Genomic DNA, 18,197 nt, shown 5'->3' on the forward strand with positions numbered 1-18,197 from the left:
AACCTCCAACTCCTGGGTTCAAGCGAGTCTCCTGCCTCTGCCTCCCAAGTAGCTGGGACCACAGGCGCCCGCCACAATGCCTGGCTATTTTTTTTGGTTGCAGCCGTCATTGTTGTTTGGCTGGCTGGGCTGGATTCAAACCCGCTACCTTAGGTGTATGTGGTTGGCGCCTTAGCGCCAACTTGAGCCACAGGCACTGAGCCTGATCTGGGAACTGTTAACGGAGCATTCTGACATCCTCATAGCCAAGTGTAAATAGTTGTGAAAAATTAGAGGAAAGAAAAGTAACCAAAGATATTAATTTGATTCAGTTTATTAAATTTATAATGTCATAATAGGTTTTAATTTCTTTATTTCCAAAGCCAAAGGCTGTAAGCCATATTTACACCCTACAATAATCCTCTAGATGCTAGTATTAATTAAGTTTGAAGTTCTGTAATAGGCTATAATAGAATTTACAGTTAATAAAATTTTTATTCTGTTGTCTTTCAACCAAACATTAATTAGACCTATTTCTCCAGTAAGCCTTCTTGCATTACTCCAAATTTAAATGCTAGAAAGGGGATGAAAAAAATTTAAAGAATTCACTCTGTAATGGGTAACACATACCACTTATGAAAAGATAAATGGCTATAAAAAAACCCATGGCAAGGCAAAGAACTTCCTTCTAGAGATAAGGCTACCAAGAGTATGTAAACAACACATAGATTTCAGGAAATGTTCAATACTGTCTGTTTTGTATAATGTTCTTACTGGTGATACAGTATGCAAAATTATTATATATGTTATTTAAATGTGTAAATATTTCTGATAGAGTACTTATGTATAAGCATCATGAATATTCCACTGTTGAATACTTGGCTAAGATACAAACCTAACATAAAAAACAAAGTAAACCTTTGGAAAACTGTTACTAGTATTCTGAATCCATCAAGTGAAAAATAAAATTAAGGGCGGCACCTGTGGCTCAAAGGAGTAGGGTGCGAGCCCCATATGCTGGAGATGGCGGGCCCAAACCCAGCCCCGGCCAAAAACTGCAAAAAAAAAAAAAACCAAAACAGAAAAATATAATTAAAATTTCTTAAAATATGAGAAGGTATGAAAGAACTATGGAAGATATTGTTTATATGGGATGTAATGTGAATAAATGGTTCTAGATTTTAAATATTTTGAGTAACACCGTATAATTCTTTTTTATTTTTTTGTTTTTGAAACAGTTTCGTTTTGTTGCTGTTGGTAGAGTGCCATGGTGTCATAGCTTCCAGCAACCTCAAACTCCTGGGTTCAACTCCTGATTCTCTTGCCTCAGCCTCCCCAGTAGCTGGGACTACATGTGCCCACCACAATGCCCGGCTATTTTTAGAGATGGGGTCTTGCACTTGCTCAGGCTGGTCTCCAACCTGTGAGTTCAAGCAATCCACCCACTTCGGCCTCCCAGAGTGCTGGGATTACAGGCGAGACCCAGCGTGCCTGGGCTATAACACTGGAATTCAAATGCACGATTTAGTGGGGCCTGGTATATGGGAAATGTACAACAGGTGTATGAAAATGTTAATGATAGAGGCATACAAAAGAACTTGAGTAACAGGGAGATTAGCAAAGGGAATAGATAACTAATCACAGAACCTAGTGAGATTTTGAAAGTGAGAAAGTGAATTATATCCATGGAATGTGCAGCCCTCTGTCAGGTGTGGAGGAGATTGAGACAATCCCTGTCCCCAAGGATCTCAGAGCCTTAAGCCAATCTAATCATTCAGTGTAAAATTTGTGTCCGGCTGGAACAAACACTGAAGAGTTAGTGTATAGGCAAGATTAGGTCTGACTATCACGAAGAGAGTAAGTGGGTTAAAGAACAAAGTATAGCCCATTTAGTATTTTTCTCTTGGCCTCTCACAAATTATAAACAAAAAATTGACATTGTATTGTGTCTGCTGGTTTTTAAAAACCAGTGCACTTAAAAATCATTTCTTATGACAATCATAACTGTTTCTGAAAACTTATTTACTTCTGTAGTTTATATACTTAAGACCTAGGAAACTATATAAAGAATTTAAAAATCTACCTTCCATTTTTGTCCTCCATCTGAAGGTGGTACTGAATAGAATCTGTTGACAATGTCTTTTGGGTTCCTTCTCCCCATTTCAGCTTAAGGTTCTGGTGGCTAAAGGCAACGCATTCCAGACGAGGTGGATCAGGAGGGAGCGGCTTAGTTTTTAATTTTATCATATGGCTGAACGGACCAGCTCCAAGGCTATTCAAGGCTTGAATTCGTATTCTTAAGTGCCACATTAAAAAAAAAAAAGTTAAGGTTTAGTTGATGATTATTTTATTTAAAGTACCCCTCCGGTCTAGGCAAAAATTAACATAGTTTTCCGAGTATACCTGTATGTTGTATCTGGTTGCAAATTGTCTATAATATAGCTTGTGACCTTTCCCACTGTCAAGGGCTGTTTATCTCCAAAGTCTATGCTGTAGGCAAGGATTTCTGAACCATGGTCACAAGGATTTTCCCAGCTTATTGCAAGGCATGTAGAAGGGGAATAATGAGGATCTTCTATATCATCATCATCACTTATTTCTTGGAGACAAGTCACAACAGCAGGAACTGATGGTGGAGTCACACAGGCTACCACTTCACTGAAAGGGCCTGCACCCACAGCACTCAGAGCCTATAAATTAACAGAGTCTCCATGTTAACAAAGACATGACCATGAAAATGCTGGTGAAACACAAAGCTCTAGATATTTCAAGTGACAAGGCACTGATCACTTTTACCTGGACTCTGCAATAATATGTAGTTGCTGGTGAAAGTCCTTTTAATTCATAACTAAGACCAGGCCCACAGTAACATATCTGCATACTTCCTTCAACTCCTCCCCACTCCAACCGATATTCAGTGACGTCTGTTCCATTACTCAAAGGAACCTTTAAATTAAGAAAAGTGTAAAGGTCTTAGGCTTGACATTGAGTAAACGGCTTTTGGGCAAACATGTTCTTTAGCTGATGAACACATTGAAAATAGGACTGTTTTTGAATTTTATTAAAATATTTAAGCACAATCGAATGGTTCAATCTTATATTTTATTCATTAAGATTATCTGAATTTAAGATTGGTCAAAAAATCTGTTTTTATTTATTGTTTGGGATTCATTGAGGGTATAAAGAATTAGGTTACATCAATTGCGGCTGTTAGGTAAAGTCCCTTTTGTAACTGTGTCCTGCGCCCAAGAGGTGTGCTGTACACCGTGACCCCTATCCCTCTCCCTGATCTCTCATTCCCCTACCCCACCCCCTTGTATTAGCTCATCTACTGCCTTCATATTAGAATTTAGTACATTGGATTTTTGCTTCTCCATTCTTGTGATGCTTTACTAAGAAGAATGTGTTCCATCTCCATCCAGGTTAATACAAAAGATGTAAAGTCTCCATCTTTTTTAATGGCTGAATAGTATTCCATGGTATATATATACCACAGCTTATTAATCCATTCTTGGGTTGCTGGGCATTTAGGTTGTTTCCACGTTTTGGTGATTGTAAATTGAGCTGTGAGAAACAGTCTAACTCAAATGTCCTTATGATATAATGATTTTTCTTCTGGGTAGTAATGGGATTGCAAGATGAAATGGGAAGTCTAATTTGAGTTCTCTGAGGATTCTCCATACCTCCTTCCAAAAAGGTTGTATTAGTTTGCAGTCCCACCAGCAGTGTAAAAGGTTCTCTTCTCTCTACATCCACGCCAGCAGAGAACTCAAATTAATCAACAGAAAAAGGGTAAACAATCCCATCTACCTCTAGGCAAGAGATATAAACAGAATCTTCTCTGATGAAGACAGACAAATAGCTAACAAACATCTGAAAAAATGCTCATTGTCCCTCATCATCAGAGAAATGCAAATCATAACCACCCTGAGATATCATCTAACCCCAGTGAGATGAGCCCACATCAAAAAGTCTCAAAGCTGCAGATGCTGGAGTGGATGTGGAGAGAAAAAATATAACTTTTTAATCAGAAGTGGAAATATGACTAAGAATAATTTTAGAAAGAGAATTTTAAGGTAAATATATTTCAAAATAATTCTATTAAGTAATATAAAATGTTAAACCATACAAAGACATTTTCTTTAATTTCAAAGGAAACTGAAAATATAATTATCATTACTGATTATTAGTACACATAGTAAGTACATTGGAGATAATAAGTATAAGAGAAATAACATTATACTAATTCCTATGAATGTTTGTTCTGAACAGTAAGTTACCAGTGACTGAAATCTCAGTACTGAGACAGAATCTTTGATAAAAATACAAAGCACATCATGAACAAGAGTCTAAATATTTGTAATGCAAACAGACTTTACTCAAATGTTTCAAAGATAAAAAGGAACTCATTTTTACAGCATGAATGTAACTAGGACTTACTCTATGTAAAATTTAGGAGGCAAATGAATAGCATCCTTATTCTTTTATGTAAACGATTTTAATCACGTAAGGAATAAACCCAAGTCAGTGAGAATCACAGTACCTCCCAATTCACTTGTGCACACGCTGCAGATCTGCAGGTCACTTGGGGGGGTTTACACTGATCTGGTGGCCCAGGGGCTGTAGTAACATCATATTTTTCTGAAAATGGTCCAAACTAGAAAAACAAATATAACCACTGTTTTTATTTTTTACCCTTAAATGCCCACTGACTGCACAGAACTCTGTATTTAAATATTCATAAATAATTAAGTATATTTTCTCTGTACTTCAAGATCAATTTAGTTACCATTCTATAAGCATTCACAGGAAGTAAAAAGATTTAATTTAATAATCACAGAAGTAAAGGTGTGAGAAATTTTGTAAAGTTTTATTTATTATAGCTTCTTCTGTGTGCCCTTATTCCTTCATGGACTGGTTTCTGGAAGAAGGTCAGGGAATTAGGGAATTAGGTAGGTGGAATAAGACAGAAGAAACGTGAGGAGTGAAGAAATGGACACCAATTAAAGGCATGAGAGCTGGAAGGCAAAATTATCATTTGTCTTTTGCATTTTAGGATTCTTTTAAAATATTCAGGTATTACATCCCATATCAAACTTTATTCTGATCTATAAAGTTATACTTATTTTATATCATCATTTGATTTTTCTGTTTTATCCTAAAAATCCCAATCTCTCATTATTATTTTTTTTTTTTTGGAGACAGAGTCTTACTTTGTCATCCTTGGTAGAGTGCCATGGCATCACAGCTCACAGCAACCTCAAACTCTTGTGCTCAAGCCATTCTCTTGCCTCAGCCTCCCCAGTAGCTAGAACTACAGGTGCCCACCACAACACCTGGCTATTTTTAGAGATGGGGTCTTGCTCTTGCTCAGGGTGGTCTTGAACCCGTGAGCTCAGGCATCTACCTGCCCTGGCCTCCCAGAGTGCTAGGATTAAAGGCATGAGCCACCACGCCCAGCCTTCTCATTATAAATTTTAGCATACATTACCTGGACTATAAAAAACTTCATTCAATGTTGGCAAACTCTTCCCTTCCTGAGATGTAGGAGAAAAATCACAGAAATGTCTAGTGATCAATTTTCTTAAGCTAATTAGTCAAAGAAAAAGTCCAACACATTGGTATTTTCACTTAATAGTGGTTTATCATTCCAATTATCAGAAATAAACCTACGTCTTACCACACTGTATCGGGTGGTTTTGTCAAATGCCCATCTTTAAGAGGTATATTGATTTCTAAGAAAACTGTGTAAGAATGTTCAGTTGTGACTCGGCGCCTGTGGCTCAAGAGGCTAAGGTGCCAGCCACATACACCTAAGGTGGTGGGTTCGATTCCCCAGCTCGGGCCCGCCAAACAACAATGATGGCTGCAACCAAAAAATGGCCGGGCACTGTGGCGGGTGCCTGTAGTCCCAGCTACTTGGGAGGCGGAGGCAGGAGACTCGCTTGAGCCCAGGAGTTGGAGGTTGCTGTGAGCGTGATGCCATGGCACTCTACCCAGGGGGATAGTTTGAGGCTCCGTCTCAAAAAAAAAAAAAAAAAAAAAAAAATGTTCAGTTGTTAACAAAAATTTAATATTAGGGCCTGGTTTGGTGACTTACGCCTGTAATCCCAGCACTCTAGGAGACCAGGGCGGGTAGATTGCCTCTCAGCTCACGAGTTTAATATCAGGCTGAGCCAGAGTGAGACCTTATCTCTAAAAATAGCTGGTGCCTGTAGTCCCAGCTACTCAGGAGGCTAAGATAAAAGGATCATTTGAGCCCAGGAATTTGAGGTTGCTGTGAGCTATAACGCCACAGCCCTCTACCAAGGATGACAAACTGAGACTCTGTCTCCAAAAAACAAAACAAACAAAAAAAATTAATATTAAAATCAGTCAATTATTTAAATCATTGTTAATTCAGAAGACACATTAGACACCCATAAGAACAACTTTTATTTTAATACATAACAATGGGCTCACCAAAGGATAGGGATTTTAATGTACCAAGTTTTATATATATAGGGATTAACCCTTAAGGGGAAAGCAACTATTCAATGTAACCCTAAAAATAAAACTATAATATTTTAATAATAAAATAAAAATTTTTTTCCAAAACAAAGTTCATTCCTTGACCATGTTTATTTTATTCTGAGTACCAGTGATTTCAGTTAATAAGTGCTTCATTTTTCCTACAGATCTGATATTGTACAGGAATTTTTACAGTTTTATATTATCACAATATCATCAGTATTTTAGGCTAATATTGTGAATTCAACTGTTTTATAACAAACACAAAGTAAAAAAAAAAATCAATGCTGCTATTTATGGCAAAGAGAAACAAAAGTAAATTTTGAAAAGATGCTTCCTTTTGTTGCTAGTACTGATTTTAGTTGGACTTTAAATGAAGGTTATCAGCTCTCCTGAAACAATGTTGACTTCTGGCCATGAATCCACACAATAAATGTGGTGAATCAAGGTAAAGTATATGCTAAATAATCAAAATAGTAAACTGTAACAACTAATACTGCTTTTGAAGAACGATCTAATGAAAAAAGTATCATTAGATATGGTAAAAAAAATACAGACAAATCTGTTCTAATCTAACATCTATAAATAACAAAAATGCAAGAGTCCTTATAACTATAAATGATAGTTTCTAAATGTTAAGGACTCTTACATTTTATTAACAGAAGATGGTTCACTTTGATACTGATTTTTTTTTTTTTTTTTGAGACAGAGTCTTACTGTGTCATCCTTGGTGGAGTCCTATGGCGTCACAGCTCACAGCAACCTCCAACTCTTGGGCTTAAGCGATTCTCTGGCCTCAGCCTCCCAAGTAGCTGGGACTACAGGCACCCATCACAACACCTAGTTATTTTTTTTGTTGTAGTTGTCATTGTTGTTAGTAGGCTCGGGTTGGGTTTGAACCTGCCAGCCCTGGTGTAAGTGGCTGGCGCCCTAATCACTGAGCTACAGGTGCCAAGCCTGATACTGATTTTAAAATTTATAATGTTTAAAAAAAATCCTTCTACAGGGCGGCACCTGTGACTTAGTGGGTAGGGCACCAGCCCTATATACTGAGGATGGTGGGTTTGAACCCAGCCCTGGCCAAACTGCAACAAAAAATAGCTGAGCATTGTGGCGGGCGCCGGTAGTCCCAGTTACTTGGGAGGCTAAGGCAAGAGAATCGCCTAAGCCAGGAGTTGGAGGCTGCTGTGAGCTGTGACGCCCTGGCACTCTACCCAGGATGATAAAGTGAGAGACTGTCCTTTAAAACAAACAAACAAAAATCCTTCCACAAAATTTTATATAGTTTAAAGCTATATACTACTATATAAACCTCAGAAAATGGCAAAAACCAAAAATCTATTTAAATATGATCACACATATAAACAAAAAATGTGTTTTTATTTCAGAAATACTGGGCTATTTCACAAATTGCCACTTTAATGCTTACACTGCCTCCCTCTAGTAGCTTCTATTACATTCATGAAGAATTTTTAAAAAATATCAAAGGTTTAAAATTGTCAATGTAATAAATTCCTTATTCTCATTTATATTATATTTCATGAACTTATAATAACTATATCTAAGTAGAAGCAATGTAAAAAAGAACACAACATAGCTACAGGAAACTGCCAGACTATCTGCCTTAATTTCACATGAATACCACCTAAAAATCCTGGACAGTAAATTTATAAACAAAGCAAAATGTTGATATAATGTGCCTACTTTATGAAAAATAATCTTGAGATAATCTTGTAAATAATTGTTTCACATTAAAAAAACCCCAATGAACTATGGCAGAGTTTTAAATTTTTGTTCAAAAAGTTCTTAATTTAGAACAATAAAGTTTTAAAAATTTGATCATTTAGTTAGAAATTAAAATTCCAAATAAAATCATGCCTGTAATCTTAGCACTCTGGGAGGCAGAGGCCGGTAGATTGCCTGAGCTCACAAGTTTGAGACTAGCCTCAGCCACAGTGAGACCTCGTCTCAAAAACAAAACAAAAATCCAAATAAAAGTGTATCATTAAGTAGTTTAGACTTACAGATTGCTCTGCTGGTGGAGCAAATTATTTGACTATAATAAATACATACAAAAAAGGTATCTACAAATAAATACTATTGTTATACATATTAACCTGGTGAAATATACCAGTCACACAGATAATAAAGTATATAAATATGACATAAAGAATTTAAGTTTACAGATATAAATACAAAATTCATTTGGACAATGGGATTTCAAATATGGTGCAGTTCACTGAAATCTGAAATAACATGGAGGAGAAAGGTGTCAGTCACTTTTGTGAAAAAAAAATTTTTTTTTTTTTGGCTGGGGCTGGGTTTGAACCCGCCACCTCCAGAATATGGGGCCAGCAGCCTACCCCTTTGAGCCACAGGCGCTGCCCAATTTTGTGAAATTTTAATTATAGAAGAATTCAAAGAAACATAGTGTTACTCAGTGAGGTAAGAAATTAGTGCTTTGTTCTTAGGGAAACTTAGAGAGGTGTCATAGCTAAGTGGACAAACCCAGGTTTGTGGCTTGTCTCTATCACTTAGTCTGTATGATTGAGGGCAAGATATTTAGCTTCTCTGAGCCCCCGTTTCCTCAGATGTAAAATGAGGTATCACCTATTTTGTCCCACTTTATAGAGAAGTATGGATGCATACTTAATAATTTTTAAAAACTCATACAAAATCAAAAAGGCTTAAAATAATAAGTTTTTTCCTTGGGAAGAAAAATGAACCATAATTAGTTGCCAACTAAACGTAAATGCTGCATATAATCAGCCTCAAAAAATTAAGTACTTATGATCTTGCTTTCTAACTCTTAAAAATTACTAAGTAGGCCCTAAAGGGTAAATTTTGGCTCAGCTGAAGTCCAAATTATCACAAACTTTAAGTGAAATTTTGAAAATACTGAGATTCTACAATGGTTAAGTTATGGAATATACTAGCCTCTCTCTTATTTATCAATACAGGCTTATTAAAAATTATAAAATTTGATGGGTGGTGCCTGTGGCTCAAGGAGTAGGGCGCTGGCCCCATATACCGGAGGTGATGGGTTGAAACCTGGCCTTGGCCAAAAAACTGCAAAAAAAATGAAAAAATAAAAAATAAAATTTGGAGTCACATTTTAAAAGCCAAATGGATGTGCGACCTATGTTAAAATGAAAAACTTATCATAATAATCAATCAGCATGTTCTTACCCCCATTTTGTTAGCAGCATGCAGTCTGAAGCTGTATGTCTTTCCAGGAAGAAGGTTGCTCACTGTACATTCTAATTCAGTACCTTGATAAATGTCTCTGGGCTCATCTTTTTCAACAGGAGACATTTCTACACCATAACAGGAAATGGGTGATCCACCATCAACCAGAGGGGGTACTAAAGGTAGAAAGATTTATGCAGTTTAACAAGTTGAATACTTTTAGTTCTAATTTCATTGTAATATATTAGCAAAACAGTGATTACCCCATCGTAACTGTATTTCTTTTGCTTTGGGTCTACCCTGTAATCTGGGAGGGAGGCATGGGCCAGGAGGCACAGCTGGAGTCTGCACCAGCAAGGATTCAGAGACCTGCCAAAACAAAAGCAAAAACAAAACAAAAAAAACCCCTGAAACCAAATAATTGGATTGCTTTTGGTAAAAACAAACAAACATTGCATCAATAATTTGAAATGGTACTTAATTATTAAGTGAAATGGGGAAAAGTTCTGAATAAAATCAAAACTCAATCAAATTGGATTGCTTTTGGTAAAAACAAACAAACATTGCATCAATAATTTGAAATGGTACTTAATTATTAAGTGAAATGGGGAAAAGTTCTGAATAAAATCAAAACTCAAATCATTAAAATTCACAATTTTCATAGACAAACACAAACTATGTAACTACTATACACAAAGCAAGTTACCTTAAAAAGAACCCTAACAAATGTTTTTCTTTCTATATTTAAAAAACTATAAAACAATTTCCAAATACAACTTAATGGGGAATACTTTTGATCTTGTCCAAAGGGATCAACAAATCTCTTTTTAAGAAGGGATGTTTTTATTTTCTATAAATGTTATTCACCTTATTTTCAGGAGGTTTAGAGTATTTTGGCTACTTTCCTGTATTTTTAACTAAAACACAGATTTGTTTATTTTTAGAGATGAGGTCTCATTGTTGCCAGGCTGAGGTACAGTGTCTGTATACAGGTGTGATCCAGTGCACTGCAGCCTCAAACTCCTAGGCTCAAGCTGATTCTCTTGCCTCAATCTCCAAATAGCTGGGGATATAGGTGTGCCATCACCATGGCTGGCTAATTCAGTTATTTAAAAATAATGTTTCCTTCTTCTTTTCCACCTAAATATAATTCAAAAACCAGGTAAGCTTTTCCAGGTATTTTCCATCTTTCTAGGTAGGTGATATTGCTTTTAGTTTTTATGCTATTCTTTTTGTTTTATTTTAAAGGACATTCTCTTAAAAGCATTGGCACAAACTCAGTACCACTTTCCTACCTGCATCATATTAAGGTTTATATTTAACATTCTTTATAAACACCAATAAAATATTTTGTTATCATTTTATGCAGAAAGATTATCAGGTACTAGAATACTATAATGCTATAGTAGAAGATTTTTGGGGGGGAGTGCAGGGTGTGGGTGAATGCTTTTCTTAAATCCAGGCAGATTTTTTTTGCATTGCAAGCCAGCCAGTTGAACAGGACTTACACTCAGTTTTACAATACTTATTGTCAACGAATTGCTTATATTTCTTTCTTTCTTTCTTTTTTTTTTTTTTTTAGAGAGAGTCTGTATCGACCTTGGTAGAATGCTGTGGTGTCACAGCTCACAACAACCTCAAACTCTTAGGCTTAAGCAATCTTGCTTCAGCCTCCCAAGCAGCTGGGACTATAGGCACCTGCCACAACACCCGGCCATTTTTGTTTCAGTTGTCACTGTTTAGCTGATAGCCCAGGCCGGGTTTGAACCCGCCACCCTTGGTGCATGTAACCACTGTGCAACAGGCGCTGAGGCTTTTATTTCATTTTTTAAAAAAGAACACTTTCATTGCATTAATTTCCATTTTGAAAAATAATAACTGTGAATGCTCCAAGAAACTAATCTTGGTGAGATTTATTAAAAAAGTCATTCCTGGCCAGGCGCAGTGGCTCGTGTCTGTAATCTTAGCACTCTGGGAGGCTGAGGTGGGTGGATTGTCTGAGCTCACAGGTTCAAGACTAGCTTGAGCAAGAGCAAGACTCCTGTCTCTAAAAAAAAAAAAAAAAAACCTGGGCATTGTGGCAGATGCCTGTTGTTCCAGCTACTTGGGAAGCTGAGATAAGAGAATCTCTTGATCCGAAGAGTTTGAGGTTGCTGAGAGCTATGATGTCACAACACTCTACTGAGGGTGACAAAGTCTGTCTCAAAAAAAAAAAACAAAACGTCGTTCCTATTAAAAACCATATCTCTGGCTCAGCGCCTGTGGCTCAAGTGGCTAAGGTGCTAGCCACATACATCTAAGGTGGCAGATTCGAATCTAGCCCAAGCCCGCCAAACAACAATGACGGCTGCAACCAAAAAACAGCCGGGCTTGTGGCGGGCGCCTGTGGTCCCAGCTACTTGGGAGGCTGAGGCAGGAGACTCGCTTGAGCCCAGGAGTTGGAGGTTGCTGTAAGCTGTGATGTCATGGCACTCTACCCAGGGGGATAGCTTGAGGCCCTGTCTCAAAAAACAAAAACAAAAACAAAAACCATACCTCTCTAGAATATTATAAATGTCTTATACTTAAAAAATATGGTACTGGGGCAGCACTTGTGGCTCAAAGGAGTAGGGCACTGGCCCCATATGCTGGAGGTGGCAGGTTCAAACCCAGCCCCGGCCAAAAACTGCAAAAAAGAAAAAAATAAATAAGGTACTTTAAAAGTCCATTTTGGTTATTGGTCTCTAATAATAAAATAATGGCCAGCTTTTCTGAAGTAAGTAAATATTACAAACTAGGTTTAAGCAATAAATGGTATTTCATGGTTTGTCCTGCAGTTTATGGGACACTAAATCAGTCTGTAATTATTTTATTCTTATTTCTGCTTAGTCTGTTTATTAAGTATCATCCTAAAATTTATCATTATAATGTATTCTTCAATGTTTTTATATATATATATTTTTCAAAACTAAATATCAGTCAGACAACGTTAGAATATTCTGGTCACTACAACATTAACCACCCAGGTTATAGAAATTACTTTTCTACATTTGTGGATAGTTTTCAATATTTGAAACGGCATTCGGTGATCCCATCCCATTTGGTCAAGTTAACAACAAAGAAAGAGAGTTTGCATCTGAGCATTACCGCACTCTGTCCTCCATCGCTGATGCAGTAAACCCGTAAACGGTAGAAACAGCCAGGATTCAGACGATCACAGAGATGTTCCCTGGTAGCGCCACTGTATATCATATCCCATTTGTTTCCTGTAAGGTTAGGAATTGTGTTCAATCATCTACAAGGTAATGATTAACGTTCTGGTATCATGGACACAGCAGGTATCCTAGCTTTACTAAATAAGTGTTTATGTAATTTGTCAGAAACTATATGAGCCCGTGTCGGTTTCCTAGAAATGATCTGCTTTTCTTTATGTGGCAAGCTTCTTAGACAAATCTGCCTGGCTTTATGGAAGTGAAATAACTCTGTAACTCTTTACAGAGTTTGGCCTAGATTGATAATTTGTGTTTAATTAAGCAATTTAAATGTGTTTCCTGGCCTGTAATAACATAATAATAAAGAGAGTGTAGAAAGAACTAATACAGTAAGAAGTTTAGTCTTAATTAAATTACATATTTTTTTTTGCAGTAAATAGGTCATTTCACAGAAATAAACGTTATTAAATGTGTGATTCAAGAACAGAGTTCATTAGTCATAAATTCATTGCAAAAACTAGCAAAATGTGAGTCACACTTTAGAAGGTAATCTCTCTCTGATAAATCTGGGCATAAATCTTACAATAAAAATTAGCCTTTAGAAGACTTCATAGTATCTAATGATTTAGTGTAGGTACAGAGGGACTGAGCAACGTAAACAGATTTTAAAAAAACACGTAAAGGTAATAATATAGGAGTATAGTAGTTTTACATTTGATTAACCGTACTTATGGAGATAAGAATTTAAAGTGGGTCACAACAGGCAAAAATCCTAACTGCAAGAAAAAAAAAATTAAGAACAGCCCAAAGCAAAATAAAACATCTTTTTTATGGTGGTATATGAAAACCAAGAAGGAAGAAAGATGTAATATAAAATGTAAAGACACGAAGAGTAGAGACAGACTGCCTGGAATAAATATATCAATTTTAATTTAATTAAAAATTAAATACAAGTTAAATTTTTACCATTAGAACCTTCTGCCATTTCCACCACGTATTTATTAATGGCTGCCCCTCCGCTATCTTTTGGTGGATCTATTCAAAGAAGCAAAAGTGGTATTAGATAAAGTACACACAACATAAAAATGACAAAAAATTCTATCAACAGAATACTAAACTAGGATTATTTAATAAGAAAAAGGAACCACCCTCAAATCTTTCTTATTAACACCAATACCTAATTACTCTATGCTGCTGTCAACTGCTTTTCATATTTGTAAATATGGCTCTCTGTTAACAACTTTTTTCTTTTTAAAAAGAAACAAAGTCTTGCTCTATAGCCCAGGCTGGAGTGCAGTGTGGTATGATCACAGCTCACTACAGCCTTGAACTCCTGGTCTGAAAGGATCCTCTCACCTCAGCCTCCTGAGTAGCTAGACTACAGGCATGTGCTACCAAGTCAGGATAATTTTTTATTTCTGTAGAGACAGGACTTTGCTATGTTGCCTAGGCTGGTCTCAAATTCCTAGCCTCAAGCAACCCTCCCACTTCAGCCTCCCAAAGTGCTAGGATTACAGGTTTGAGCCTCTATGACTGGCCTTGGTTACAAATTTTTTAATGGCTGTACAATATTCTATTCACTTTCGATTTTAAAATTATATGAAACTTTTGGAGATTTTATAAGTATCACTGAAGTATTTTTATTGGTCTGAATTCTTCAGGCATGAATCAATTTTATATAATCATTTTTATTAACTAGTATAAGCAGACAATAAATGTTTGTTTTATGTGACCATCTGATGTTCACTGTCATGAAAGCCAGATGACCTAGCTGTAAGCTCAGCAGTCTTTCCTTTACACAGTGTAGTCCCCGCTGATAGTCTTACAATAAATCTTAAGTTCTTCTGCATCAAACCTGAACCTAGTGTGTGTGAGTATAAAAGTTTCCACAGGGCGGTGCCTATGGCTCAAAGGAGTAGGGCGCCAGCCCCATATGCTGGAGATGGGGGGTTCAAACCCAGCCCCAGCCAAAAACCGCAAAAAAAAAAAAAAAGAAAAATGTTTCCCCAAAAGGCTCCACGCCTGTAGCTCAAGTGGCTAAGGCACCAGCCACATACACCTGAGCTGACGGGTTCAAACCCAGCCTGGGCCTGCCAAACAACGAAAACTACAACCAAAAAATAGCCAGGCATTGTGGCAGGTGCCTGTAGTCCCAGCTACTTGTGAGGCTGAGGTGAGAGAATCGCTTAAGCCCAGGAGTTGGAGGTTGTTGTGAGCTGGGACACCATGGCACTCTACCCACGGTGGCAGCTTGAGACTCTGTCTCAGAAAGAAAAAAAAAATACCCCAATGAATGACTCACATTTCTTATTGCACTGGCTTAAGTTGACGAATCTACTAAAAAATCTTAAAAATTTTCCACATATTCAAATTTATTTTAATCAAATAGAAAAGTAATAATATTCAAATATGCATAATATCTTACCCCAAGTAATTTTAAAACTGTGAGAATGGATCTTTCCTTTAACTGAAGGCTTAACAGGTACTCCTGGTTTGTCAGGGCAGGTACTGAATTCTACTACTTCACTCGGATTACTTTTGCCTTCTGAATTGTAAGCAATAACCTGTAATAAGAACAAAAAGAAATAATGTTTCATAACTAATGATACTGGCTTCACGAACAAAGCAATGGGAGACAAACAGGTTTAATCCAAGTGATGAAATACGTTTTAGACTGTGATGGTTTGTTTCTTTGCAAACTGCTTGTCTTCCACAGGGACTTGGCATACGTGAAGACTATGCAAGTGTGCTCTGCTTTCAGAGTCCGCCCCAGAAACACAAGTGTAAGTCTAACATTTTGATACTAAACAAGAGTCATCAAAAGAATAAGCTATATGCTGGTGAGTCTTCATGGCTTTAGACTTGCTTTACTTATTCTTCTAAAATTCTTTGAGGGTTTAAAAAGATGTTTACACAGTCACTGATCAAAAAGGGAAGCCTAATCTCTTCCTTTGCATGTGAGTTACACTTCATGACTCTGTAGGGCAAATAGAAGGTAGCATGTAACTTCCTTCCCCTAAGGGAGAAGCCCAGGTGGTATGAACTGAGGGATCCTTCAGCAACCACTTACTTATGTGAGCTTGGTGGCAGACCCCCGAGTCCTCCCTTCAAGCCTCCAGATGACTGCTGGAGACCCTGCGCCAGAATCATCCAGTTAAGTTGGCACAATTCTTGACCCACAGCAACTTTAAGATAATAAATGTTCATTTTTTCAAACTACTAAGTTTTGGGGTGATTTTTTATGTAGCAATGATGCAGAACAAGGTGGCACCATGGCCTGCCACCTTAGCCCTGGACCTGTTGACATTGCAGCTGATGGAGGAACCATCTAGATCTCCAGTGGACATGTGCAGGGGAAGACAGTGGCTCTACTGTCTCCTCACTTGGACTTGTGGCTAGTCAATTTCATGGATGGCACCTTGCTATCTCCTCTGCAGGCACTCTTGACTGGTCAATTTCATGTCAGTTTCCAAGGCCTCAGTGGTCATTGAAACGCTGGTTTAAATTGACCAGGACCACGCCCTAAGAGTCAACACTGACTTCCTGCAAAATAACCAACCCCCCTGCCACTGTATAAGTCCCTGACAGAGAGCCCCAAACACAGACCTCAAAGGCTGCGCAGGAGAGCTTGTTCCCCTCCTGGGCTCTCTCTGCAAGGAGGTTTGGTTATTTGTGATTGTTGTAAATCGTAAGTCTTTAAATAAATCCTGACTTACTGCTGATCCTGTGGTCCCTGGAATTGCCGAGACCAAGAGCCTGGAAATCCGGTATCAGCAATAGAGAAACATTTAAATCTAGATGTTAGTATACTTGATTTTAGAAATTTAACTACACCTATGTATTTTTGCCTGTCTTTTCAACTGAACTTAAGGACTCTCAAGGGCTCGGCGCCTGTGGCTCAAATGGCTAAGGTGCCAGCCACATACACCTAAGGTGGTGGGTTCAAATCCAGCCCGGCCTGCCAAACAACAATGACGGCTACAACCAAAAAATAGTTGGGTGTTGTGGTGGGCACCTGTGGTCCCAGCTACTTGGGAGATGGAGGCAGGTGACTCGCTTGAACCCAGGAGTTGGAGGTTGCTGTGAGCTGTGATGCCACAGCACTCTACCCAGGGGTACAGCTTGAAGCTCTGTCTCAAAAAAAAAAAAAAGGACTCTCAAGTATCAAACTATGATTTCTCTTCTCTAAACCAGCCCTCCTTGTGGTCTCCCCATCAGTAAAAAGCACTGCCCTCTACCTATTACCTAGATGCTCAAGGCAAAAATCAAGCAGACATCCTTTTCTTAAAAACCACAATTATTTCAGGTTAATGTGAGGGTACAAACAATCAGGTCAAAATATTTGATTTTGTCAGGTAGAGTCCCTCTTATGGTTTTGTCCCACAAACAAAAGGTGGGCCAACCGTCCACCCTCCACCTCATGCCCATTCAGTGAGAGCACCCCAGCCTTCTCCCTGTCCTTCATTTCCCCTCCCGGACAACTTGAACTGAAATGAGTTTTTCTCCCATGTGGGTATGTATTGTTTTGTCTACTGGCTCCATATTAGTACAAGTGTATTAGATAATTGTTTCTCCATTCTTGTGATACTTAACTAAGAAGAATGTCTTTCATCTTCATCTAGAATATTTCAAAAGATGTAAAGTCTCCATGTTTTTAACAGCTGAATAGTATTCCATGGTATACATATACCAGAGTTTGTTGATCCATTCCTGAGCTGATAGGTATTTAGGTTGTTTCCACACCTTAGTGATTGCAAATTGAGCTGTTATCACAGCTCAATCTAGTGCAAATGTCTTTATGATAAAATGACTTTTTTCCTTCTGGGTAGATGCCTAGTGTTGGGATTTGGGGTCAAATGGGAGATCTAGTCTGAGATCTTAGAGTAGACATCTTTGGTCTTCTTTCTCTTTTACACATCAAGTCTGTAAGTACACCCTGTTAACTCTACTTCCATTTCACTGTTCTTTACAACTATGGCATTAGTGAAAGCGTCCTTTCTCCTATTTTTTCTGGATAACTACAGTTATACTAACAAGTTTCCCACTGTGCATTCCTGCCCTTGACCCCACTTACTTTTTTTTTTTCTTCTTTTTGGAAATAGGGTCTTGCTCTGCTGCCCAGGCTGGAGTGCAGTGGCCTCACCATAGCTCACTGTAACCTCAAACTACTGGGCTTGAGCAATCCTCCTGCCTCAGCCTCCTGAGTAGCTGGGACTACAGGCATGTACTACCATACCTGGCTAATTTTCTCTATACACACGCACATACATTTTTTGTAGAGACAGGTCTTACTCTTCCCACATAATTTCTTTTTTTTTTTTTTTTTTT

General features: G+C 37.7%; 1 protein-coding gene across 5 annotated transcripts in view; it reads right to left on the reverse strand.

The window, feature by feature from the left end:
- The window catches only part of FNDC3A (fibronectin type III domain containing 3A), a 220,253-nt gene that overhangs the window by 14,824 nt on the left and 187,232 nt on the right, over positions 1 to 18,197 (reverse strand). For 4 of the 5 annotated variants that reach the window (XM_023508068.1, XM_023508069.1, XM_012812747.2 and 1 more), the window contains 9 exons: positions 15,295 to 15,433; positions 13,836 to 13,904; positions 12,805 to 12,923; positions 9,942 to 10,047; positions 9,679 to 9,854; positions 4,523 to 4,636; positions 2,776 to 2,925; positions 2,383 to 2,669; positions 2,063 to 2,275 (listed from right to left, as the gene is read on the reverse strand). In XM_023508068.1, coding sequence (XP_023363836.1) covers positions 2,063 to 2,275; positions 2,383 to 2,669; positions 2,776 to 2,925; positions 4,523 to 4,636; positions 9,679 to 9,854; positions 9,942 to 10,047; positions 12,805 to 12,923; positions 13,836 to 13,904; positions 15,295 to 15,433 — 1,373 coding nt within the window. The remainder of the gene's footprint in view (positions 1 to 2,062; positions 2,276 to 2,382; positions 2,670 to 2,775; positions 2,926 to 4,522; positions 4,637 to 9,678; positions 9,855 to 9,941; positions 10,048 to 12,804; positions 12,924 to 13,835; positions 13,905 to 15,294; positions 15,434 to 18,197) is intronic. The other variant, XM_023508067.1, reaches the window with a different exon arrangement.

The sequence above is a fragment of the Otolemur garnettii genome, unplaced genomic scaffold (genome assembly GCF_000181295.1).
Source record: "Otolemur garnettii isolate 467f Iridium unplaced genomic scaffold, OtoGar3 scaffold00221, whole genome shotgun sequence".
Lineage (NCBI taxonomy): Eukaryota > Metazoa > Chordata > Mammalia > Primates > Galagidae > Otolemur > Otolemur garnettii.